General features: G+C 38.7%; 1 protein-coding gene across 5 annotated transcripts in view; it reads right to left on the reverse strand.

Moving 5' to 3' along the window:
• Positions 1-4,615: 4,615 nt before the first annotated feature.
• Positions 4,616-27,784, reverse strand: part of EML4 (EMAP like 4) — a 152,809-nt gene continuing 129,640 nt past the window's right edge. For all 5 annotated transcript variants that reach the window (XM_071577643.1, XM_071577659.1, XM_071577651.1 and 2 more), the window contains 10 exons: positions 27,229-27,380; positions 25,626-25,751; positions 25,367-25,498; positions 24,990-25,057; positions 19,128-19,216; positions 17,875-17,972; positions 13,585-13,672; positions 12,242-12,340; positions 7,940-8,070; positions 4,616-7,455 (listed from right to left, as the gene is read on the reverse strand). In XM_071577643.1, the coding sequence (XP_071433744.1) occupies positions 6,991-7,455; positions 7,940-8,070; positions 12,242-12,340; positions 13,585-13,672; positions 17,875-17,972; positions 19,128-19,216; positions 24,990-25,057; positions 25,367-25,498; positions 25,626-25,751; positions 27,229-27,380 (1,448 nt within the window). In that variant the 3' untranslated portion in view covers positions 4,616-6,990. The remainder of the gene's footprint in view (positions 7,456-7,939; positions 8,071-12,241; positions 12,341-13,584; positions 13,673-17,874; positions 17,973-19,127; positions 19,217-24,989; positions 25,058-25,366; positions 25,499-25,625; positions 25,752-27,228; positions 27,381-27,784) is intronic.

A 27,784-nucleotide genomic window follows, 5' to 3' on the forward strand; every position in this document is an offset into this window, starting at 1 on the left:
GTGACTTTGACAGCACTCAACCAGTGGAGGTGGGGGGAAGAGTCTGTGCAGCCAACTCCTGCCACTCCCTAAAAGGTACACACCAACATATGGACACAGCCAGTCCCACGGGGCCTCAAATGCAGCATTGGCACAGAGTATCATCATCTGGACAGTTGAAGCCATAGCCAAAAGCTACAGAAGACATGGGTCCCAGATGAGCTGTAGCCGTTCCTCTCTGGTGTTAGGGAGAACGAATCTCATCTAATTGATGGAAATAGGCTGGAAGGTTGTCTTATTCTTAAGAGGGAAAAGCCATTTCGAAACATTATGTGTAATCGAATGAAAACTGTCGTCTACTCAGGAAAAGGTGTTTCAGAGGCACAACTCTAGAAAGGCCACTCAGAGAGTGATTTGGAAGATAATTATTTAAGGAGTTTGGTTTGTCTTTTTCAGTTGTTTGGTTGTTTGGTTTTGTTGGCTTGGGTTGAGGTTTTGTTTGTTTGTTTTCCCCTAGAAAATTATTGCGTCTAATACAAAATACTCCAATATAAGCAGAAATTTTATGAACACACACAAAATACAATGTAAGAAGATCCATATGGTCCTGGCAAAGGGTGGAATGGACATCTGTCCTGAAAAATCCCTCCTAGGTATGCTTTCTTGGATGTTTCAAATGCTTCACATCTGTTTCCCTCCCAGCTGGCAGAAAATCCATGGAACTGCAGATCTCCTGATTTGTGAATCAATCTAAAAAATGCATTACAACTTTTGACAGAAGAAACTCAGCTTCACACGCTCAATTGACATTTAATTTTGCATTTGCCAAACTTGGGGTAAATGGGATCCTTTCAAGAACCCTGTCTATACAACAGCCACTTTGCATTAAACAGTCACGGAAAATCTGTTTAGCATTAGCACTGGAGGACACCTGTCTGGACTAGATGTTGACTGCTCCCTCTAAATTCTGTCTTGTCCAGTTCTTCAAGTAAAAATTCTAATCAATACAATGCTGCAAACAAGGTTTTCCATGGAAATCCTGCCTAGGGTAGAATGTGCAGCACCACCAGGAAACAGTGTGCCCATACAGAGTATACCCACCTCTGGACCAGAAGAACCATAGCAGGAGCAAGTTTGGCATACAGTCAGCACCTCCGTGCACATGCCACATAGCTATGTTTGCTCTCTCTTCTTTGGCTGTCAGATGGAAAACTTTCTGTCCGTTTTGCTATAGCCAAAAGCTTTAGATATATTTTTACTTGTGGTTGTTTTTTTTTTGTTTTCCCTGAGCTATGCAGCAGTAACACCAAGTTTATTCCAGATTCCTTTTATCTAGGACATACATAGTTTTTTAAGTTCCTAGTTCTGTTGTGTCTCCCCAACACCAGAGACACTCATCAATAGAGCACAAGATGTTAGGGATTTTTATACCTACATACTAAATAGCATTGGAAGTTCTATCCTTTGTCTGATGTAGACAGCTTATGACTTTCCTATGATTTTCCTGCATGCAGTTACAAGTTCATAGGAAAGTGTGAATGGACTTAAGAGAGACTAAAAGGAAAACATTATTGCTACTGCAAGGAGTCATCTCTGACAGAGCTGCGGAAGGGGAAAAGAAGGGGGACACACACACATGGACACTAACTGGAGTGACAAGACAGCATATTTAAAGGAAGCGGAGATTAATTCTAAAGCAGCACTAAAAGAAAATGTCGGCTCTTGCTTGTAGCCTGGGGAGCCAAAGACTTATGCAGGATGAAGAGCTTTGTGCTGTGTGACAAAGAGGATTCAGAGCAAGGTCAAACTGGCAAAACAAGCCATGCAGGACAGACGTAGCACTGCTGAAGCATCCCACAGCGGGGAATGAAGTATGTGAAGAGCTCTCTGGAGCACTTGTTTGGCTCACCATACAAAAGCATGTTCTAGAAATAGTAACTTAAAGGCATTTATCAAAAAATAAAGCTGGGTTAATGTAATTGATCATAATTCAGACAGCCTTCAGGAACTCCAAGAAAGTGTGTTTTTTGTTGGTTTTTTTTTTTACAAATAACCAACAAAGCATGGTGGTTATCTGAGAACAAAAATAATGTGACACAGAGTGGTACACAGCAGAGGACCTTGCAGGCCCTGATGGAGATCACTTGGCTGGTGAGAGCTGGGATGTGTCCAGGAGTCCATTCCTGAGAAGCATACCAGGCTGTAAAACCCACCACTTAAACCACAAAGATATACATATACCTTAAAGATGTAGGCTGTTTACAGATTTTGGTTTCTTAGTAGAACTTTTTGGAAGAAAGCTGTTTTCTAGAATTGTTTGGTTAAATAAAACCCAGTCAAAATCTCCAAAACTTGCTTTCTCAAACCCAATTTTAACCACTACATGCAACAGAAGTCAAAGCTTTTATAGGCTACAGCAAACAGTCAAAACCCAGTAGAGGGAAATCTGTGGGGTGTGGTGGGGAACCAGTGTAGGAAACACAGCCCTGGTAAAACCACTGTTCCCCCACTGCACCTCCTCTTCCAGTCCTCTTGCCTTGCCATCCTGCTGGGAATGGTTTTAATTCTGTGCTCCTAAACCTCATTAATTCATTGTGAAGTCATCCACATCTCTCAAACAAACAAACAAACAAACAAAAGGCACATAGCAGGCATACCCATTTGATGCTTGAATACGTGTATATGCACACAAGGCCACACCATGCACGTAAATACACTAAAATGTGTACATTGGCTCGTCTTCTAAATGGTATAATCCTACTGTAAGCAGTTTTTCATTCTCAGTTGCTTAAAGTATTAGTACATAAAACATCTGTCAGAAATAAAGATTAGGCAATGGGCTTGGACTTGTTCAGGAGGAAGGCAAACATGCAGCACAAATATCTTTCAAGTAAAATCCACTTCATGTGATATTAACCCTTTCATTGCCAGGAGCCAACATTATATTGGCATGAGGCTGCAGGAAGGAGAATTTTATGCTTGTTTGGTTTGGCCAAGCTTAAATTTCACAAGGACATTCTACTTAATCCTGATTCAACTGAAATACTGCACTGAACTGAAGGAAATATAAGGGGGTGTAACACATCTCATAGGGTGAAGCATGAAGTAGAAAATACACCATATTGTTGTGTGTAGACTGTAATCAACATATCAAAATTTAATTTTTGCCTTATTTTCAGAGGCAAAGTCAGAATCTATGTTTTTTTTAGGGATGATTAAAAATGTAAGGGGCTGGAACTTGACATGCATCATATGCAAAAATTAGTACTTGTTATTTATAATGAGAATTACAGCAATGTCAAACCTTAGAAATGCTTGGTTCAGCACTACCCATGCACATCTCCAGCCTGTTCCTCACCTGTCCTGGAACTTCTATGAGAAAAAAAATCCCAAAGCATATGGCCATATCCTTAAAAGTGCCTTTTATATGTAAAACCCAGTATCACTTTGCATGATATGCACCCCATATGCACACTGCAAGAATCTGTGACCATGGCATTTCATAATATTCCAGTATTTTACTGTGTAGCTATATGAACATTTTAATAGACTTTGAATTTAAGCTTCCAATTGTGTAAAATGGCAGGCTGTTATAATTCTATACCTTCAGTGGAGCTTTGACCCTGAACTTCAGCTCTGCATGACAAATACCTTCACCGCAGCTTCCAGAACTGAGAGCAGATGCTGCTGAACCAGATAAAAGAGCAGGCACTTGGAAGGTCTTTCCTGCCTGCATCACAAACAAGGACTCACAGAAGACCAGCTTACCCACTTTCCAGAAAGACTCCTGCCTTACCCTGAGGACACAGCAAAAGCCTTGATCTGGATTTGGAAAGAAAGAGCCTAGAAAAACATAGCACTGCACAGCTGCAGGTGTGCTGGGAACAGCATAGCATGACCTTAGGACATCTACTTGTTGCTCACATTAGAACAGCAGCATTCTCCTGACAATTTGGTGGAAGAGTCGTGGGCGTTTCCGGTCAAACTCTGGAGGTGGCAATGATAGGTTTTGTTTGCTTTTCCTGTAAGTGAGAATAAACATGAGGTATTTGTCTGTCTTGCAGGTTTCTTTTCTTTCTACCCCACACTCCCATTTTGTGAACAGAAACCAGATGCAAGAAATGAAAAAGATCCAAAGCCTTTTAAAGGAATCTCTCACAAGGAATATATTCAGCATATTGTGACCTTCTGCATCTGCAACTGGACACAGACTATCAGGAATGTGGAAACATTATGATATTTAATACATTATAGCCAAAATAAGCTCGTACTTCTCTCATTACTTCCAAAAGAAAGCTTCTGGGCTCAATCCTGGAAGGCAGATTACACTTTGAATCAGGACAAAAACCTCTTCGTAACACTCTGCACTTACGAATTAGCTACAGAAGGATAAAGCTAGTAGGCTATTAATGAAAAGGGGAAAAGGGAAATGTCATAAAACTCGAGAAGCAAACGAGCAATATTTAGGAGTGCCAGCACTATTCATGATGGTAAATTACCTTATTTTCAGGCATCCTGTGACGTTATCAAAAAGCATACATGAAAAAAGTTCCTCCAAAATCACAAATCCAGACATTGCAACTGTGATGACATCATCCACTTTACAACAGAAAGAACCAGAAGAGATATGGAGAAAGACACTACAATATTTTATTTTGATTATTTTATTTTTTTAATCTTCAAAGTTTTCTGCCTTGAGACAGGAATGCATGATAGATAGAAATGGCTCAAACATCTTCACATGAAACACTCTTAATCATAATTCATTCACAATTATTTTTCTAAAACATCTACAGTTACATAATCCCACCCATTTCCATCCATTATCACAGATTTAATTGTTAAACAGTAGTTGCCAGCAATTGAAAGCTGTAAGGCTTTTTGCATATTAGTAGAGTCTTCTGAACTACAAACACAAGAATATCACAACTATAACTCTCACTTTACATGGCAACCCCAGGTGACAGATGTTCCAAAAAGAAATGTGTTGCTTATGTGGAGTTTATAAAAATGACAGAGAGCTCTCTGTGCCTCATTAGTACAATCCTTTCTCCTTTACTAAGATTATTTTCTAAACCTACAGCATATTCCTCATTTGTAACCAAGAACTTTGATGAGCTGATCTTTATCTTCCACTGCTGCTATTTGGCATATTGGCAAGTCAGGCATACTAGAGCACTCCAGTAAAACTCTATGTACAGAGCACAGTTTAAACAGATGGGTTGCTTGGAATCCGTATCTCCCTCCATCTGAAGGGAACTACTTTGAGGTTCTCTGGAACTGTTGTAAACAAGAGGATATTTTTATATATATATATGTGTGTATATATATATATTTATATATTTTATATATAAATGTTCTAAATGTCCTTTGGGAGTCCACTTGTTTTTATCTTTCCAAATGATGACTAAATACCTGATCTGTAGCATTTCTCCTGAGAAGATACTAGTAAGGGAATGACAGTTTTGATGCACTTTGGAATGGCACAATCACGTAAACGCTTGCACAATTAAGACTTATGAACTCATCCAAAGTTTCTAAACATGATAATCTAACTAAGAACTAAAATACCAGCACAACGCAGCAAGTTAAAAAAGAAAATTCTATGTAATCAAAATATAAACAAGTACATAGGAAATGGATATCTGCCAGGAAATCTATATCTTTTTTAAAGTAGGAAATGTATGCATTTAAGAAAAAAAATGTAGCTATCTGACAAACTTTGTAAAAAAAAAAGTACTTTCCAAATGCATAACAAATGCCAAGATATCCCGTAACTGGCCAGGTATAGCCACATGAGAGCTGCATGGCTTAGGGCAACCTGGGGAAGGGGGGATGGAAATAAAAAAATCACAAAAACAATAGATCAGCAAGTCTGGGGTGGCAGGGGGGAAATCACATCATCATTATCTAAATTACTGTATGCTTATATCACAACTGCTAAAGGAGCCAGGGGAAAAAATAAAAAGTAGAGATTGCAGTTTAATGATTCTTAGAGTTACCTCTAAAAAATCAGAAGAAAAATATCAACTTAATATACTAATCCTAAGCACCAATTTAATAATTTAAGTTAACCGTATTTATATTTCTCCTACTAGGGATGGAACAAGTTCTCCTTGAAGGCTTAAAGTTTAACTTGGAGCCCATCTGATTTTTGTGTTCTTGTCATGCTTCCTCTGCTGTTCACATCAAAGTCACTGTAAAGATTCTCTCAAGTTTCCAACTCTCTAGATAAGCAATTCTTTGAAGAGGCAATTACATCCTATAGTTTAAATCAACTTTCAGGTCACAAAAAGTGAAACACACCAGTATTTGGTTAGTCTGCTATTAAATAGTCTGGGAAAATGGAACAGCTGACACCATTCCTCGACAGGATTTGCCTTAGAACTAGCAGCACCCAGGGCAGACCAACTACGAACACATTCAGACTTCACAAGGAATTAGTAGTGTTACAAAAATTGCATATGTGTTAGATCAAGAAGGCAGCGCCATACACATGGCAAAGTTACGTTATTTTTCCTCTACTTTTCTCATTAAGAAAAAACAAAGGAAAACAGCTCCACGAAGAGCTTTTTGGTTGTTTGTTTCATTCGGTTTGTCTTTGCACCTGGAAAAAGCAGCACAGTACTCCCCTGCTGGAACAGCTCAGTGCTTCCCATCAGCTTAGTTCTAAAAAGCACTTTCATATAGTTAAGGTGGTCTACTCCAGCTAATTCTCAGAGCTAACTCTTTTCCAGTATTTATTTCATGCTACTTCCTGACAGCAATTTCAGAACTGAAATGGATCTATGGTAATGTCCACTACTAACTGTGACCAGATCTTGACATAGACCATCAAGCCAGGCCCTTGGGATGGTTCCACACATTGAACTGAAGCTCAGACTAAAAATCTCACTGAAACTCAAAATCTGGAGTGGTCATGAATCTCAGCTAGTCTTCCCTATTTGAACCCTCACCCTGTAATGAAGCACGCACACCAAGGGAAAAGAACAACCGCCTGAGCTGGGAGCACTAAGACACCAGTGAGTTATCTTGCTGCTCTTCAGTGATCGTGGATTCGCTGTGCTCCTCACTCAGCTCGTTGGAGGGCTCCTCATAGCTTGGCTCGGCAGGATCCAGGCTGCTCCCCTCGCTTTGCTCCTCACTTTGCTCTTCGCTGGCCTCTGCAGACTGCTCCAAGTTGCTCTCCAAAGAAGCTGGAGAGCTGCCAGTTACACTTTCATTTTGGTTCATTTCATTAAAAGGCTGTGGGAGAGGTGCAGGAGACTGCACAGTGTTTTCACTGGCAGGGATGGGCACTTTGGTTGCACCAATATCTACGACAATGTCATTCTGTGGCAGAGTTACCTTCTCCACAAGTTTCCATTGAATAATACTCATGTCTTTCCCTCCAGTTGAAATCAAGTGACCATCGCTATGAGTAAAGCTGACATTAGTCACATGACTACTGTGAGCGCTGTATTTGTGACTTGGAGCCTATTGAAAACAAGCAGAAATCACATGTTAACTAGAAAAGCACATGATATGGAAAGTTGAAACTACTACTCTTTTTTGCTTAGCACTTCAAGACAGAACTTAATTCACAAAAGAGTAAAGAATTATAATTACATTAGGTTTTCTGCCTCAATATGACCTCTCTTCTTAAGGTTTGTAACTTGGGACAGATGTAGATCTTGCAAAAAGTAATGCACTTAACACTAAGGCCAGCAAATACATAGCATCAAGCCTCTGCTCCAGAATTTAAGGATGACTATTGCCACTTCACTTTTAGGCAGACTGTTCCACATTTATATTATTTTATATTTTCTATTTTACATATGCAAACTTAATAGGGGGTTTTGGATATAAATGAGGTATTTGGCTGCCAGGTTCCAAAACAACTATGCTGGAAGCAGGTGTCTGGCAAGGAAAGCTTCACACAGTGTAAACAGGCACACGGACTAGGCTGCTTTAGACTTACCTTTGGCTTGGAACAGGGATACTGAAAGAGATGGACCTTACAAAAGTCATCTGCAACTGCTATCACTTTTCGGTTATGGGATCTGACAAGGGCATTTATGTCTGTTCCATCTGATCCTTCAGGCCAAACTCCTAGGAAACAGTACAGCAGATATTCAGTGATAGCAGTTTTAGAAAAAAATAAACAGACAATTCGTAAACAACAATAAAATGAATAAAGCTGCAAAAAAAAGACAAGTTTAACAAAAGGTAAGACAGAAATACATCTGGAAAGTGGAATGTGCGTTGCATTAAATGCCCTAAATACTAATACTTTGCTAGTCTAATGCTGCTCCCCCACTCCCTGTTCCACCAAACTCTCAGTCTGAGCCATGATAACATCTTGGGCTTAACATGCTTCCTGTTCAAAACCTCAGCCTTGCTTAAGGATTATCTTAAGATTAAGCTTGCTTGTAAAACTCATAACTCTTAATATTTTCATTCATGCACAGACATTTTAAAAGCAACAATGACACTGAAGCACAGGACAAACCCAGGTACTGTACATTATGGTTTTATTGGTTTCTTCTATGTTTCAATTTGTTTGGCTTCTTTTAAATCTTAGTATTTGTGTGATTCAAAGGAGACAACTGATTGATGATACTCTGCACAGAAACCAAGCCTGCATGAGTTTCATAGATGGAAATGCTGTCAAGTGCTTAAGTACAATTCAATATGCTTTTAAGTGAAAAGAATGACACAGATATGTCTAGACAAAAGCATAACAGCATTTCCTGGATGAAAAGCACTGAGCAAATTGGGGATGGGGGAAGCTCTAGTTTTAACAAGAAATAAAGACCTCAAAGATTCCCTTAACAAAACAGATGATTCAGATCTGTAAGGAAAGCTGAACAAAAGGTAAGCTAAGGGTTAAAAGATACCAAGGTACCACGTTTTGAAACTCAGATTGGGTTTCTAATTAGGTTCAGGACTTAGGAGCAATTTCCCTCCCTCCAATTTCACCCTCACCCTGAAAAACTGTGTATCCGATTGACTGAGAGGGATGTTGGTTATCAGATATGAAAACACCTTCTTTCTCCCTTACAGTCACTGACTTCAGTAAAATAAAAAACATGTGCCATCTACTGTTTTATACAGCAGAAAAAGCCAACTCAAAATTGCCTTATCTTTTCCAAACTCCCACACTATATCTTCTTGATTTTATGCAAAATGGCAAGCAGTGTTTAACTTTCAAATTACTTTTTTCCATTCTTCAGTGGGTGGAGTAAGAACATTACTTTCTCTGAAGAATACAAAGGAAGCTTGTTAAATTTGTTACAATGCCAGTAAGATACACTGAAGGTAATTTACTAAAGACATGAAGTGCTAAGGAAAATATTCAGAAACATTTTAGTGTTCTCACATCCATGAAATCAAACTGAAAAATATATACTTAAGAATTTCCAAGTAGCTGCACACAAGTGTATTTTACCTTTTCTTTTGCACTCTATATTGCTGTCAAAAGGTGGGAGCAATAAATGAACTTCAAATCAGTTTCCTAAAGTTTTGGCTACCACCTTAGGCAGACTGTGACAAACAGCTATGGTACTTCATCTTCTTTTTAATTGAATATTAAAAAGACAAACATTCAAGATTGCTTCTTTTATTAAACACCTTTTGTGTTCGCAAAGCCCTTCAGCAGCACTTCAATTTTAATAATTTTTGCTAAACAGCAGTAAGCCTCTCAAAAGAATCTACTCAGATAAAAGTGTGGGAAATGTGCAGTAACCCAGAGAGAGACTTCAAGTGCTTGCAGAGTGATGATACTGCTGAGCCAACAGTAATATCAACTGCCAAAAAGCAGCAATGCTATTCTCATCCAAACCATGCATTTCCATCATTTTTCTTCAGCTGACAGCAGTGCAATGCCTAAGCCTATGGCACACTACCCATAGAGCTAAGTTGTTAAATTCATACCCCAAGTCCCCAGATCTCAAGCTTAGCCCTCTCTCTTGAGCATCAGTGATCAGCCCCTGGCTTGCTTGGATCCCTGAGCCAGCTGACCCTCGGTTTAAAGCCAGACTAGCAAATATCTGCTAGGTTGGCTTAGCTGCACTGTCTGATTTAATGGGAAAATACTTGCCTTTGTCTGAGATTGAGCTGCAATTTTAAGATTCTGCAAAGGGTGTCAGACTAGCAGACAGTATAAAATTAGGGCATGATGAATCTTGGCCAGGAAGTTTAAATATATTCTGTTCTGCCCAAGAGTAACATGACATTATCTGCTTTATCTACTTCATTCCCAGGTCCTCTGGCACACTGAAGATTCTGAGAGCAGTTGAGACTAATTAAAAATTTAATCCAGAGTAGTTAAAGTTTGTATTAATCCAAAAAGGCAAGCAGACAGGATCAAAAGGCTTACTCTCTTTTTAAAAACCAAAAGTAAAATGGTTTCTCAAAACAGTGGTTATAGGAGTTGCTTACCTTCAGCCTGGCCCCAGTCACTAGTAGTTTTTATCTAACAGCTGTTTAAGAGACAAAGCCAATGGTCTAGATGTGAAACCAAACTCTTTCTGAACTCCCAAATCTCACCTCCTTAGATCAAGAGTAAAGGACACTTCTGGGAAAGCCCTGGGATTCAGTGAGCTGCTCCTCTTGCTCTACCACCAAATGCAGTGGTAACAAATCAGGAGCAACAGAGCCTGCTACCTCCACATTTCTGGTAGATCTAAGTATTCTGCATAAAATGTAAAATGCTTCAGCTCCAAGTCTATTCCAGAAGGAATATGCAGTCCTATCAAAGTGTTTTCCTTGCTCCTGGAGGAAGACATCGTATTAGCATCAGACTTTTGCTTTTCTCTTTCTGTGCCATCTCCTGAATCTTCCGATACTCCATTTTAAAAAAGACTTTTGTATTGCACTATTATTTCCGTCACAGCAGCAAAGACAGTGAGGAAATGACTGCTGTGGTCTAATTCCTTGTTAGCCTAGGCTTACATGCAAAAAGCACCAAGAGGATATACCTACCCACTTTCTACTTTACCCAGGCAGATCAAATAAAAACAAACACACACACAACCTGGTTGACAGTTTCCATAAGCCTGAGAACTAATATTTTCATCAAATTAGCAATAAGCAACAGTATTCAGCACTAGAAAGAGCACGCTCCTGTTTATTTCTGCTCCCTATCTCAAGCTCCAAAGAACTCAGAAATATTTATGTAGTCTATCAACCAGTCAGCTTCCTTCTCTGATCCTTTTATTTTCCCTATTCTTTCTCAGATCTTTGGTACCCAAAACCAAAATCATGCCTGGTTACGAAGACCAAATGCCCTCCACTCAAACAATATGCCACACAGGAGTGTCTGTGTTAGCTCACACACCAACTTTAATCCTGTAAGGCTACTTGCTCATTAAGCACATGACAGCCCTAAAATATGCACAGTGGGTGTCACAAGGTACAGAAAGCACTTAGACTTAACTGACTTTCTTCTACCCTGCATATAAACTGTTATTCAAAGCTGAGCTCCTAGCAGCTGTAAAAAGATTTGTAGACCTAATCCTCACTTCTAAAAAATTTGCTGTTTTACCTGAGTTTGGTATTTCCGCCAACATGAAGAACAGAGGCAGGTATCTCATCTCAGTGGTGAAATAGAGACATTCAGCATCCTGCTCACACAAACACACTGAGAAGCTGAACCATACATTTACACCCAGCACAGAGGGGCTACTCATTTACAGCCAACAGAGGTGTCATAAACAAAAGCAGTCTGAACTGTTTCACCACAGTCTAAAACTGTACTATTAAAAGCAGATCTGTCAGCTTTGTAAAGCGTTTCTGTATATTTTAAAAATAAACTACTAGGCAAAGAATCTGGTTAATCTGTAAAGCATTTTTACTCTTTATTCACCTTTGACTACAGGTATCAAAGCGCTGTCATGATTTTAAGTCATGAACTATAACCTACACTCACATCATCTTGTTCCTATCCAAAAACAAGGTAAGCAAAGGAGAATGCACATGTGCTCCATGAGCACTTTAAAATATAAGCTGTTTGCTCCAGTGCCTCCAAAACTGGTAGCCTAAAATGATAGTAGAAAAGTCTAATCTCAAAGTTCAAAAACTAAATAGAAATCGATTGCACTTTGTCTATAGAACATCCAGTGCTCTTTATTATAGACAAATATTGTGGTCAGTCTCTTTGGTCTGTGATCTCATCACCACCCTTAATAAACATCAGCAGTGTACTTCTAATGACAAACTGAAGAAAACAAAAACACAAGCACAGCATGAAGAGCTTAAAAGCAAGTTAAACAGTGCTTACCAAACACCTGGAAGCCTAGCACACAAGTGTATGTTGTCCAATCTATATCCTTACAGTCAGAACGATTCCTGATTAGCTTACAGCCACTTGGAATGTCCCCTGTAAAAAAAAAGTGAATGATGAATTAAGCAATGCAAAATTATATTTACATATGCACTCTTTGAAGATGCTAATACAGCAAATGAATGCATCTTAAAACCACTCTGGAATTATATGGGAGAGGCAAAAAAAGACCAGTACCTTTATCCAATTCCAGATACAAGAAGCTTTACTTCGTTTTTATGAGTCATTTACTTCTCATTTCCCTCTTCCGACAGCATAACCTCCCTGCAACTTGAGTCCCCTGCTACCAACTCTAAAAAATGCTTTAATAAGAGTATGTAACATAATTATTTCTTCCTCCTACCAGCTCCATTGATGTGCTAAAATTCAATCATTCATTCAGGAAGTTCTGCTTTTAAAACAGTGAGCAACTACTGCTGGAGAAACCTTAAGACTGCTTTTCAACTTTTAATTAGGAAAGATTGTCCATCTTGCAATACACTAGGGCAGTACTAATAGGTCACAGCTCTTTTCTTCCCTCTACATGAAATTAGAAACATCAACAATTCCTTTTGATAGACTGCACTACCTAGGTTTGAAACCGAAGTTGTGACATGTAGAAAAAACATGTTCAGGTGACAGATATTTAAATTGCTGGCTATTCTTGTCCTCTCAGATCTAAATTGCAGTCCTCTCAGATCTAGTTAAAGTTGTAAGAAGACAAGAATACAAAAAACAATATAAAACCAGACTGATATGCACTACTCAAGTTGAACTTCTGACATAGTCACTATATATTAAATTCATATTTTCACATATGAAAAAAGACAAAACGAAAACATTATTTCCACTAACTCATTAAAGTAGCATTTTTGCTTTGCTTAGTTTTCAGTATGACCAGCCACGATAGTTTCAAACAAGAAGCCCCAGAACAGAACTGTGGCACAGACCCACTAATTTTATTCCCCCAAAATAACTGGTATTGTTGACATTAATTAGACAATTGTATATATTATTTTCAATCCACAGAACTTTTGGCCAACATCAAAACATAGTGCCACTTGTTCTGTAAATTCTACGCTGTTAAACTGATTTATGACCTTGTAAAGAAGTAAGCTATATTTGGCATTGCCATTAGGTAATACACAGCTCTGAATAACATCAAGATATCAGGTTACACAAGTTCAAATTGGTCCCTTTGTCAGTAAGCATTTTGTACAGTCCTGATCAAACACACTTTTCTAAATATTCTGACAGCTAATACATATTTCTGTTTTCACTGTATTCAATTTCATACTTACAGTATAGTATTTCATAGTCTCCTGAGTTTGACATTATATACTTGTTGTCCGGGGACCAGTCAAGGTGTGTAATATAGCTGGAATGTCCCTGGAGAAGAATTCACATCAGTGTGAAACACTTATTTTAAAGTGAAGCAGAAGGTGCACCCACAGATGGGACAGCTAACAGCAAAAGGAATCACCTCCCCACCCACCCGGGTCTGCTGCAATTCACTTGTGTTCTTTCAGAGGCTCCTTACTCACAGTGCCACACTCACTAACAGCTAAACAAATGCAGGCTGAGCATTGTTCCCCTCCCACGCTTCCCTTGTAAATCGTGTCCCTCTTGGAACCCAGAATGACTTACTCCTAGAAGGCATGGTGCTAAAATGTGGATGAACTCAAATTTATATGTGAATTAGGAACATACACATTGCTACTAATTGAGAAAAGCAAGTAACTCACACAGGATCATTTTTACAACTTCCAACCAAAAAGTGACAGGACACTTTTATTTCTCTATCCATTTAAAGTAACCTCCATTAAATGCATCCTCTTGCAAATAACCTTTGCTTATTCTAAAAGCCTAGGATACTTTGGCTAACAACCACAATGTAAAAGGACAAGATCATGGCCTGGTGTTACAAGAATACACTTCTAAGCTTTTTGAAAGTTTCTGCTGTGCTTCTTACACTGCACATATGTTAGTACCAGCTTTGAAAGGTGTCTTCCCTATAAGCATGGGGTCATCTATATTAAGAATCAAAACCCTTTGGTCTAGTTGCTTGGTTTTCACCATCACGAGCACGCTGAGGGATAAACACTCGTCTTATGTTTTGAGGGAGAAGATACATACAGCTAGTCAGAATATTTTTCCTGTGCACAAAGTTCCACGATGGCAGTAATAACAAGAAGAATAAAGCTATGAAAGGCTCCAGAGAAGCCAAAAATTTGTATAAGGTAGGAATAATTTATTTCTCTGTAGAGGAAAAGGGCAGGAAATTAATAAAAGTGACATCCACATCCCTCTCTTTTTCCTCCAGCCTTCCACTTCTTCTCACTGTTCCTCTTCCCCTTTTAGGTCCATCTATTTTTTCCCCTTCCTAGTCAATGTGCTAGAAAACCAAAGGGCCTTCTGTTGACTGACAGAAGTCAATTTATCTTTCTTTCTCAGTGGGTATTATGCAGATGGTGTCCCCACAAATGGCCCAGCCTGCCAGGGCCATGCAGAAGCACTGCGCTGGCTGCCGCGCCACCCACCATGCCAACTTCTTCTACAGAGAACTCTAAGAGATGATGATTGCTTCCAGAATTACACGCAGAAGTACACCCAAGCCCTGTCTCCCTGCTCCCAGGTCCTCTGTGAAAGACTGCAAAAACATTTAGGAGAAAAGCTAGCCTTTATTATTTATTTACTTATGAACTAGTCTCTCCCTCAAGCAGAGGAACTGTGTATTGACATAACTGCTTTGCAGTCATGGGTGAGATATATGATACTGACATGCAAACTTGGTATTTTTAAAGAAAAAAAAGTGCACAATTGGCTAGGATTTTTTCTCCCACCCTTATTTTTCAAGTCTTTGAATTTGCAATTGAACTCCAACATGGAAAAGAATTGGTCAGTCATTTACTAAATCCTGCCAGACATTTGGCAGCTGTTAAAATTCCTTGGGGCTGTGGGGGGGTGTTGGGAACGAACAAAGCAATTGGCTAGGGGGCTCCAGGCTGCAAAATCCTTTCAGGCAAACCATCACCAAATGATGAACTGGAACAAAATATTGTTATCATCTTTTCAGCAGGAGGATTCTGTTTTGTATTAAAATCTTTCTTTAGTAGCTGCCCACTGGTAAGGCCACATTTTACTCTCTCCTTTTCTGTATCTTTATATACAATGAATGTAATTATTCATGTTATCACTGGCTAATAAAACTATCTGAGTAAATGGAAACCCCATCATTCACCGGAAATGTTTATCTGCTTCAGACTTGAGTAGTGCAAGTTTTCACAGACTATAGGAGAGGCACACTAATCATTTCAGTTTAAGTCCAGCATATCAAATACTTCAGCATGGCTGCCTGTGTGGCTTTGACGCCACAGCCCTCTCAGTAAATGCAAAGCACTCGCTCCTCTTTTGCTAAGTTATCTCTGATGTAAGGCAAACAGAGAGCACCAGCCACCCAGGAACTGCTGACATGCTGGAAGTTCATACCCCAGCCAATACCTTCACATTGCTGACTGCATAGCTGGAGTCCTCAAAAAACAGCTGCACTAGTCAAAACGGTTGTTTCAGCTCATCTGAAATTCTGATCACAGCCAACACTATCCCTCACTGTGGAAACAGGCTCACAGGTCACACACTTGCCTCTCTAGCAGCAGCAGAATACCTGGTTGTGACCAAGAAGGGGTTTAAACATAACAGTGGATATACATCCCTCATGCACAAGCTAATGCTGGTTCGGTAGATAAAATCATTTCAGAAGTATTCAAGTAATGTATTCAAGCTGGAAGAAACAACCAGAAGTTGACTACCAGGAGGACTGAGTCATACCACTGGGAGGTCACCCGTGAGGCTACTGAATGACAGAATGCCAGAAGGATGCAGTGCCAGGAGAGCGTTCTGGGTCCTGAGCATGCCTGGGTGTCTCCCTGCTTAGCATCAAACTGGTAACAACTCGCCAGTGTGCTGGCAGGAAGCAGAAGGGAGGTGCAGGGTGCATGAAATCAGATGAGCAGCCTCACAGCTACATGTCAGTGCCTTTTGCACAGGCTGCAAGGGTCAGGGGAGCTCAGCCCCGACAGAAGCCAGCTTGACAATTTTGTTTTCTCCATGCAGTCACTTTCTAAAAATATGGGTCAACAGAAATCTGCTTTGAAGCCTTTAACACTTCTGCCTGAGTATAACAATGCTCAATTCTCCCACCCCAGTTTTTACAAACCCCTTTCCTGCCAAGGCAGAGGGAGAGAGGGATAGATAGATGATGGTTTAAATTACAATATGCTTTCTTCTGATACATAATACATAGGATATACAGAAATAAATGCTCATACATCTTCCAAGAGCTTACAGAGCTCTTGAAGTACACAGCAAGCTAAATATCATGGATGTTAAAGTTAGCCATCTCTGGGTGACTTTATATTCTATCGTTAAAAAAAATAAGTGATGAGGTGAAATGCTGCACTAAGGTGCAGACATTCATTGACATCCCCACCAGTCTCACTGGGGTCCTGGTCTAAGCTCCCGGTAGGCGTAGCCCTCTCCCCACTGCCTGAGCCCCTGGGGAAGGCTCCAGATCCCATTTCTCCTTTCACAACCGCTGTGCTATTGGCTGACCCTGTCATCATCCTGCTGGAGGGCTGCAGAACTCCCTGGCTCATCCCACACCACAATCCTGCCATTGATGAGTGCCCAGCACACCCACCAGCCTTCCCTCCCAGCTGCATCCCAGGCCAGCACTGAGCCTGCCCTGCCAGCCTGCACACTGCAGGGATGGGGCAAACCCACTGCTGTTGATAGCCCTGGCAGCCCTGTGCCCCCACAGCAGCTGCACACAGGCTGCTCTGGACCCACATGCTCTAGCAGCATGTGCCACATTTCAAAGGTGAACCTATTCTTATGATGTGATTTGCAAATCCCATTAAGTTTCATGTGTTCTTTATGTAAATACTTTCACTAACCTAAAGAGATAGCTGACTTTAAGGCCACAATGTTAGCGAACTAAACACTTAATGAAAAAACAGTATATCCTTTTATCATTAGGACAACCTCATTTAAGTGTAATGACTAATATAAATTCCACTACTTGTGCTACACTTGGATCTATTTACCCTAGGCAACATCCCTCAATTTCAAATTTTGTAGTAAGAATTACAGCTGAAAATAGTGTGCATTTGCAACCTTCAAAAGTACACATTGTAATGGAATTCCACCACCTAATAATACATTGCTACAAGGAGTACTTTATCAAAAGGGGGAGAATACCTCCACGGAAAGGAAGTATTTTCCTTGAAAGAGTTTCAGCATATAGGTACAAGGCATTTCTCCATCCCACTGCTAATTTCCCATTTCAAAGAAATAGGCAATAGTCTGATAAATTAGTCATACTTGATGCAAAAGGGATCACTGAAAACCAAGAGCTGGGGTAACCATCAGACTGAAGTTTAAAATCAATCGAATGCTGAAAAAATGCCTGCCAAACATAAAATCAAAAGGGAAGAGCATCAGTCTGGAGAGGGTTTCATTGCTTATCCATCATAGTGTATGTATAACATCAAAATGTAGAAACTGATGAGTATATATGCTCCAAAACTTACATTGCATTTTCCATATCTGCTATACTTTCTTCCATTTTCTGTTACTACATAGAGGTAAATAAAGTTGTCGTGGGATCCAACTGCAAGTAAGGTGCCATCTACAAAACAAAATATTTGATACAAATTAATAGAATGTTTGTATTCTGAACTTTAATTATTTCAGACCTCTCACTAAGACAACAGTCTCAGCTAAACTACCGCTTATGAAATGCACTGAAGGATTCATAACTGTTTACATTATGCTGTTTTTCAGTCTGTATCTGTTTATTTTTGGGGTATGGTTTCTGGGCAAGTTCCTTCATTTCTGCTTTTTTCAGCGTCATCAAATTGCACTAGATTTCTGAAAGCTATTGACAGCAGGTAGATTTGAGTTTTCTGCATCATAAAAATGCAGAACGGGAATTACTCTATGGATACCTTAATTTTGGAGGTGTGGACTGCATATAAATCAACACTAAATAATGTCTAAAGATGTGGAACATTCAAACAGTTCTCTAATCTACATTGTCTCCATCTAAGGAAAGTATGTGGACAAAAGCTGCCATGAATCACAATCAAACATCTCTTGTGTCAATGAACATCAGTGATTTAAAATAAATTGCTATGCTTGGCACATGCAGCAGCAGCAGAGGAACACTTTGCTCACTGACATTGCATGTTAGCCAAAAGCAAACAAAAAAAAGATTTACAAGGATGTTCTTCCGTCCTGTTTTAACAAAGAGGAGTCAGCCTCTGATGATTTGTCATGTCATGTCTGAAGAGGAGACTCAGTACTGGCTTGGACTCCACATAATCCCCTAGCAAATACTTGACAAACAGCTTTGACTTTCAGACGACAAAAGCTTAGTTTTATGATTTTGCATTAATAAACTTGAAAACTAACTAAGAAGTATATTAAAATATCACTGAAATACTAAGTTTTTTACTGACTTTTCTGTTAACCTGTCAACTGTTTACTTGAGAACTTTTTTTTCTGGAAGCAAAACTAACATTTATTATAACAGCACAGTTTATTATGAAGCAAAGGCTGAGAAAGGCAACGATAATCTTTGCAGTTACAATACTCTAAGGTTTAGCACACACAAACAGGTCTGTAAGCAAAATACGCAGTTGTATATTAAGTTATATATTAAGCACCTGAAACAATTTTTCAGAGCTGTGCCTTTTCTAATGACTGGGGACTAGCTTAACACCAGTTAACAGAACATATATCTGATTTCTCGGAATTACTCTGAATGTACAAGTATGCCTACCCACTGAGTAGCGCATCACTGAAAGCTGTTCGTTGCCATCAGTGTGTATTGAAACCAGATCCCTCGTTTCCGCGTCCAAAACAAACCACCTAGAGAGAGAATTTCAATGAGTATCTCTTCCACTGAACAAAACAGCAAGGAAAAGAGCGATAATCACTGCCTGCCTTCATCTTCTCAAGCTAGGCCCTCAAGGCCAGCACAGCACACACCTGTTTTCAATAGAACACTTCTGTGGTTCAAAAAGCGGTACAAGTTTCAGTGAAGAATACATAAAAGATTCTAAAACAGTTCAACTTTTTTCCCCTTCCCCTGAACACTGCAGTAATCACCAAAATTTCTACTGGATGATAAACATGCCACCAAACAGATAACATGACTGCATCTTGTCATCGTGAAGACAAGGCTACAACTGAATTTTATTCTACTTCTTCCCTATTTTGAAGAGCAGCTTTGATACAAAAACTGATGTTACAGTTTTTATGAAGAGAAGTTAAAAAAACAAAAATAGAAGTAGTGAAAGTGGAAAACATTTCCAAGCTTATTTTAAACACTAAATATATTCTAATTTGGTATTTTCCTCTCAGAACTCTCCACTTCTATGAATAATTTTATCAACATAAGAAGGAATTCACTAAAATTTCATGGTTCATAGTCTAGCATTTAATTTTTTATTTCCTGGTTGGATGATTTATAACTAATGTAATTAACTGCAATTTTTATTATTTAACAGTAACTTTTAACCTGCTGTATTATTTATGAGGCATATGCAAAAAGCCCAGAGACACTTACAAAAATGCACTGACACATACACTGAAAGACAGACGTTCAAGATCAGCAGAACCTGAGCATTTTGCAATGGTTCTGATCCCCACCTAACTCCTAAATAGAATGAACATTAGCAACAGAGAGACAATAACGATTTAATAAAAAAAATATACTCATACACATAGATCACAAAACCAGAAGCTGTCAATATGGGTAAATACACTGAAGCTGTACTGAGAATTTAACTTCTCTGCTGCAAAACTCTGATTTCACAGTCAGGTTTCTATCCCTAATGGTAAATGGTGAGTTGACACACTGTGGAAACGAGAAAGGCAGTTTCACCTTCTGTCTCATAGTGAACTCAGTGGAACATTGCTAAGCCTAGGACTGCAACAAAGCTGTACAATAAACTCCAGGAACATCAATACACATTGCTGCTTTCTATGGATGGAGATGAGATTCCAGCTCGTGCTCATCCAGTGTCCAACAGCTCGGCATCTGGAAAGCAGCCCGGTCCCAATGGCGTAGAATCAGCTTGTGGTTAGAGAACCACATGAATGAAATTGAACATCATCCACATAAAAAAACCCAAACAACAAAACAACCTAACATGCCATGGACTGCTGAATAACCTGTGTGGAAGACAGATGGAATCAGTGGAAAACAGATAATACATTTGCACTGGGCAGCAACAGCAGTACAAATCATGCTGAGAGTCTCTCTGATGTAATCCTCTAGGATTTGTGATTTCCAGTCTATCCTGAAATCTACTGAAGCTTTGTAGGTTCTCTGAATGCATTAGGAGTTACAAGTTGCTACACTGCTATTTAGTTCAAACTACGCCACAGTTTGGCCCTGCCAAATAGTTCATCAAATGTCACCTGGCTGATAAGCCTCATAGGGGAGTGGATAGTAAAGAACAAACCAAAATAAAATTAAAAAAAAAAAAAGTACAAACAAACAAAACCCCTAGAAACCAAAAATTCCCACTCAAAAAAACCCAGAAAACCAGCAAAAATCTGTTTATCTAGCAAGATGATACAGCATAATGCCTGTTTGTTTATCCTGAGCAGCATAATTGGGGTACCTGTATGTAAAAACTGATGATCAATGCAGTGAAAATCAAAAGCAATCTTCTTCCATAAAGTAGATGGATACCTCCCTTTCCACACCCTCCCACAGTGACCATGCTGCACAGTGGTTTTGCCAGATGGCCAGGGGAAGGGCTCAGCCACCTTTGTCCCAAAATACATAACGAGGACAGATAGGGAGGCTACTGCAGCAGGAACATGGCTCTTGATGCTGGTCCTGAGAATGGCTGTTTAGGTTTGTTCTTTGAGGCTGTCACCTGAATCAGGTAATCCTCCAATCAACATTATGTAAAACAAAAAACACCCAAGGTCTAAAATAGAGCTGCAAAAAACATGCAAACTGCCCCCATTTTACTGAAAGCACAGAGGTGGTATTGTGTGGTATCAAACACAAAGCAAAACTGCCACTGCTCTTAGGAGAGCACACTAAATTGCATTTGGCATCAGGAAATTGTGTTTTGTGACATCAGTCCCTCTCCAAAAATTCCTCTGAACGGGAGATACTAGCAGCAATCCTAACTGTCCAAAGAAAGAGTCAGAGCACTGTGATAATTTGATAATAATTCAAGAAAGGAAGCACTGGTCACACATAGTACAGCTGTTTCTTGATGCTTCCACAGCTGAAATATATGATCGGAAATGCTCTCTTTAATCTTCCAAGTCCTCCCAATGCTGTGGCAAACACTGCAATTGCCAGATGAAAGCCCATCTCCATGAAATGTGCCTCCAGTCTAGCAGCTACAGTTCATTGGCATTCCCCACACAGGCCCTTCTTGCAAACAGCTGTTGTGGGAGAGGATCTTCCTTCCCACATGAAGGTATGCAACATCCAAATGGCAGCTGACCCAAAAAAACTCTTAAGGGCTGTGAAGTGCAAAGCTTAGCTTCCAAGTGAACTTCTGATCCACAGATTAGATGAAAAAAATAATTGGAGGAATGGTATTCCAGCTCTAAAATAGTGCCTTTTTCACTTTTTCTGGTTTTTAGTGATTTTCCTCCCAATTTTTACTGAAGGTAACAACCTTAACTTGTTTGTGAGTTCACACATAAAAGAAAACACTTGTGTCATTTTCATCTGTTTCTTGTCTTCTCATTCCTTTGCTTTAAAAAAAATACTAATAACCTATCTTAAAAAAAAGTCTATGGTTCTAGGAACAAAACCCCTTAAACTATTCTCTTAAGGAAAATAAATTCTACCCATGACAGACATGTATTACTGATAATTCACATCTGTAAAGGTAGAATCTTTCTGATTAAATCACCAGCGAAACAGTACGCCAAAGTAGCAATATAGTTTCGCACTTACATTTTCAATTCCCATGTTTAGTTAATACTGAATGCTGATCCTGCAAGGCATTAATCAGAGTGCACAAATCAACCCATCTTACGAGGTTCCCTAGGATATTTAGGCTTCTTCATCTTAATAGAATAAAAGATGCTGAACTAAAAAAATCTCAGTAGCTCTACTGCCTGATTTACTTCCTTGTGGCTCTGGCTTACACTAAACTTGCCCTCCAGCCTTTCGTTTTCTTAATAATGGCAGTACTTTTGTAAGCATCTTGTTAGTCTCTTTTTCTGCAGTGCCTCTGAATACTCATATTCAAGATGTTCTACATGATTAGTCCCAGAATGGTCTACTTCCCTGCAAATAATACCACTGGCAGCACGGAAAAAGGATCTGTATAGTGCCTTGGAAAACCCCCTTTTGTGGTAGGATTTCCACCAGGATAGCCATCTTTTCAGTTTTCCAGCTGTGGCTTTTGAGCAAACAGCAGGATCCACAAAAAGTATTAGTTTTCTCCAAACCAGACTTCCAAACAACTAATGATCAGGGACACAGCAGATATTAAAGAAGTGGTAACAAAACCTGCAGTACATCACTTGCAGACAGCCCAAAAAGGGAAATGATACCAAAATACTTGTTATGGGAAGTGATACATGAAAAACACACCAAAAGCATGGGCATTTGGCCTAATAAAAAACACAGCACTCTGAAACAATAGAAAAAAATGAGAAGAGAGGTAGAAAATTCAGTTTTCTTTAGATGTTACAACTTGAACCAGCAAAACCAACTTTCTTAGTGCTCCATTCCCTGCCCCTGTCTTACTGACCTCTGTACTGGAAGCTGAGCAGCACTAGAAAATGTAACAGACAAATCCAAGGTTTGCGGTTATCGAGTTCTGAAAAGATTAGACTAATTCAATATTTGCTTAGAGATTTTTGAATCAAATTATTAAATGACTTTTTATGGGTTCAAGATCATTTTCTCCTATGTTAATTGAGATATATCCTGCAGCTCTCATTCCCTGGGAAATAACTCCCTTGAACCAGATTATCTGGCACAGAAAGCATCACATGATGCTGCTGGTTAGGCAGTAATTTTAAAACTGTTTTGTTTATCTTGACTCACAACTCCATTTATTTTTCATCCACTTGTACACTTACCAGGTCTCATTTCAATTCAGTTTCATTTGTGTATCTCAGACCTATCATTGAATCATGCAATTTCAGAACACACCAAAATATAATGGTGAAAATATAACTGCCTACTTCCCAGAAGAACAGGGTAAAAAATGCCAAAAAACCCCAAGGCCATCATCATAAACTTCTTGAACATAGTATAAACTGGTTGCCTCAAGTAAATTAAGAATAAGTATTTAAACTGAGAAGTGTTGAACTTAAAAAGTAACTTTAAGTGCTCTGGGAGAGGGAGAAAAAAGTCAGTCAAATGCAATAAAAAAAAAAGGACTGAATGCTTTGGCCATGCAATGCCTTGATTGTGCTTTGATTTAAGTTCAAAAATGTTTAATAACTCTGAAGAAGCATAAACTGACCTTTTTTTACCTTTTCCCTCTTTCAAGTACTATTAGGACCGTGTGTCCTGCTCCGTTTAATGAAGATAGAAACATTTGTTCCATTTAATGTTTATAATTGTAAGAGTAATTGGAAAGATACAACATGGTAATCAAATACACAAGAGTTCAGCAAGGTTTTTCTTAGGAAAGTAAACTTGGTTTTCTAGCCTGATGTTATACTTAATGAATTTGGTGCAGACTGCATCTTCATCTTGGGAAGTTTAAGGGTGTTGCACATGCTCAGCACTTTCCAAAAACCAAACTTCAAATGGTTTTTAGGCATGAAGTTAGGTATAAAAAAATTCTAGTGGGTGAATTAAACAACAAATCCCAATTTTTTTACATGCACTAGGCAGTATTTTATCCTCAAGCTAACAACCATGAGGTATAACTGAAAAACAGAATAAAAATGTTTGTATATTTAGTATCTGCTCCTCTCACCTTTCTAATGCTATGAATATCCTGTTTTCTCTTTTAACTGGTATATTGGTACTCCTTTCTTAGGAGATGATACCAAGCCAGAATTTGACTATGAAGTAAAATAAACTTTTTCCACCACTGAAAAAAGCCTGAGTTAAAAAGATTCAGCTTCTGCTTTGACACCTTTCAAAGATACAACAATTTCAGGAAGAATAGGAACAGTTCAATATCACTTCACTGCAACAATGTGCCATGTTGAACTCTGTCTTACACAAAAATCAAAGTACTAGCCTGTTCTCTTGTCTCTCCACCTCAATTTAAAATGTTGCAAGCGTGTTTGACTTGGGAAAGAGAAAGATCTGTACTGTACCTGTCTTACAAACTACAGTAACATGCACATATCATTAAATTAAGATACTTGGTAAAGACAATGAGGAGTGCTCATGGAAACCCCTGCAAACAAAAAATAGTTAAAAAAAAAAAGTCAAGATCTGGACTTTTGTGAAGGAGTTGTTAAAAACCAAAACCAGCCTAACAACAGCCAAATAATTCTTCTGCCTTCATCTAACTTATACAAAAGATGATCTGCTCCCTTCCACCAAGTCTTTAAGGCTTCACTACCTCAAGTTACAAAAGAATAAAAAGCAAATTAATTCCAAATAGAAGATGCATCCCATTAAACCATCTCCTTCCAACTTCCAATCATCAGAACTCAGCTGAAAGGTACTTACCTGCCCGAGTGTGTTCCTATCGCGACCACTGCTCCACTGGGATGGAAATCAGCACAATGCCCTGGCTCCTGAACAGAGAGGGATACACACATTATTCACCCAACCTCTTCCTGAAGGTCAAACACCTCTCCTTATACCAAAGCCATCTTAAAAATCTGAGGTGAACTGACACAGGAAAGACCAATCAGTTATCAGCATGCTAATCCTCAGAGAGCTTCTCTTTTAAAGTGTCAGTGACATGCACTAGGGACCACCTTGAAGGTCTGTGTAAAAAATCCTTTGGCTTGGATATTAGGACAGAAGCAGCCAAAATATGAAATGGACAATGTTTTTTCCTATCTGCCAGCTTTATATATGACATTAAAGGGTTGACATACATCTAGCAGCCTGGTCCATTCCAGTGTGTGGTCCACAGAGTTCCACATACAAACTTGTCTATCTTGGGCACATGTTAAAAATAAGTCTTTGAAAGGATGAGATGCCAGTCCCCAGAGTTCATCTGTATGTCCCTAGAAAGAAATCACATATGATTTAACAAGGAATAAAATAAAGACTCTTAAAAGAACACATAAGCAGGGAAAACCTGCTTACATTTTTGGGTTATAGTTTCAAAAAAAAAAAAAGAGCTGTGCTCACCTGTACCTCTACTACGAAACCATCATTAAATGTTCCTCGCAAAACAAAGTTTCGTGAAGTACCTACTAAAAATTGATCTGCTTTTCCTTCTGCTACTGCTCTGATGGTTCCATACTGGTCAGGAACCTAGAAAAAGAAACATCTCTAAAACCACATCACACATCTTGATAGGCACTTATTTTTGAAGACCACAAATAACACACAATGGTAGTACCAGATCTGGAGTTGACTCAGTAAAAAGGAACAATCTGATCATGTATAATCTACATCAGGACTTGACCTGAAACCTACCTCATCCATTTGTTCAGTACAGGTATACAACAGGCAGACAATCACAGTCATGTCATTTTAATAAGTCTCAGTAGAAAAAATTATAAATTAAATTACACAGCCATTAAGTGTCAGATACACTAAAAACATGCACTCCTCAACCTTACAACTCATCTTATAAGCAAAGGAAAAATACACAGTTACTATTTACTTTCCAAAACACATTCTGAAAAACAAGAAAAATCTTGTAGGACACAGTAAATGCTTCCTGATTTTCTTAATGCTTCCTGATTAGCCTTAAGTAAATGTTCATATGCCTTATGTCAGCAATGACTCTGAATTTTAATGACTTTGTTTATTGCAGCCTTGAATTCTAATACACTGCTGTATTTTACAGTGTGCAATTGTTTGGTTTTCTAAATGATTTCTGTTAAAAAATACACTAATGTTAGCCACACAAGATAAAAAAATCAATCTGTCAGGGTTCCAGCAACATAAAAAATAGCTTTAATATAATATTATCAACAAAAAGAAAACAGAGACTGACATGAATAGTGTGTTACTTCAGTCTAAGAACTGTATAAGATAGTCAATGCTTACTTTCTCTCATCCATGTTTTCTAAATGTCAATATTAGATTCAAGGCAATAACAAACTCTGGATCAAACTTACAAAAGTGTCAAGAAAAAAATGCTGCTATAAATGGACATTAGGTAAATGGAGTAAACCACTGGTTGAAGAAGACATTATTTCAAGATCAGGGAAAAACAAAACTTATTTTAAAATCCAAAATACAAACTTTTTTCCAGTTCATCCCCATTGACCTAACACTGCCATATCAACAAATCACAAAGAACATGGATATTTACTGAGCACCTGTTTTAGGATAGATTCAAAAGAAGTTCCTCATCATAGATTATTAATCATTAATTATAACAGAATACCATTATGCATCCTACCATCTGTTTACCTTATGTCAAATATTCTAATAAAACCCTCAAATGCTGGTAATGTTTTTCTCCAGACAGGTAAGCTTAACAAAATACAGATGATATTAAGGAATATCCTCAAACAGGTTGAATAAAAAATACTAAGAAAGGTTTGGAGGAAAGAAAACCCTTAAAATTTCTATTCAGCTTAAATATAGGAGAACTCAGGCCCCATACAGACTCATTTATAGGCTAAAATTTAAACACTCTTATAATAAAACATTGTTATCCCCTTAAGAAACAGCAACCAGCAGGTATTCTGTCATCCTCCAGAGGATGGGGAAGGCTGTCTTGTTAGGCAATAACTTGTTCAAGGCAAATTCCTTGTCACTTTTGTTTTCTTACCTCAATTTCCCTTTCAGGATTCAAATCATGATCCCACAGAATGATCTTGCGGTCTTTCCCACCTCCAGTCAGCAGCATCCCATTCCTCATTTGACAGAGTGTGAACACACTGCCATCGTGCGCTTTGATCTGTCTGCTTATCTGATACACTCCTACATGCACCAAAAGAAAATAATAAAGAACACTACTCATTTTTTCACCTGGGATTTACAAGAAGCTTTGCCTTTTCACAGAAGAATAAAGTGTATAATAAATGATTACATTTGGACCACCAGGCTTTTGGTATTGCATTAGTATTGCAAACACAAGGTGGTAGTGTTTTCTTATAGGATAAAAAGACAAAACAAGGGGACTGCCTTTCTGAAGAGAAACTTTTCTGAGATTGATTGTCCTACAATCTGTGAAGGCAAGAACAACAATTTGTAAATGCTTTCAGTTCTCTGCTCTCCAAGGGAACAGTTTTTCCAGATGCAAGAGAAACTGTCCTTTAGAGTAAAAAGATATTTAGAAAAGAAGTAAAGTTATTTTATTAAAAGAAACCTAAAGACTTGTTGTC

The sequence above is a fragment of the Pithys albifrons genome, chromosome 2 (genome assembly GCF_047495875.1).
Source record: "Pithys albifrons albifrons isolate INPA30051 chromosome 2, PitAlb_v1, whole genome shotgun sequence".
In the NCBI taxonomy this organism is placed as follows: Eukaryota; Metazoa; Chordata; class Aves; order Passeriformes; family Thamnophilidae; genus Pithys; species Pithys albifrons.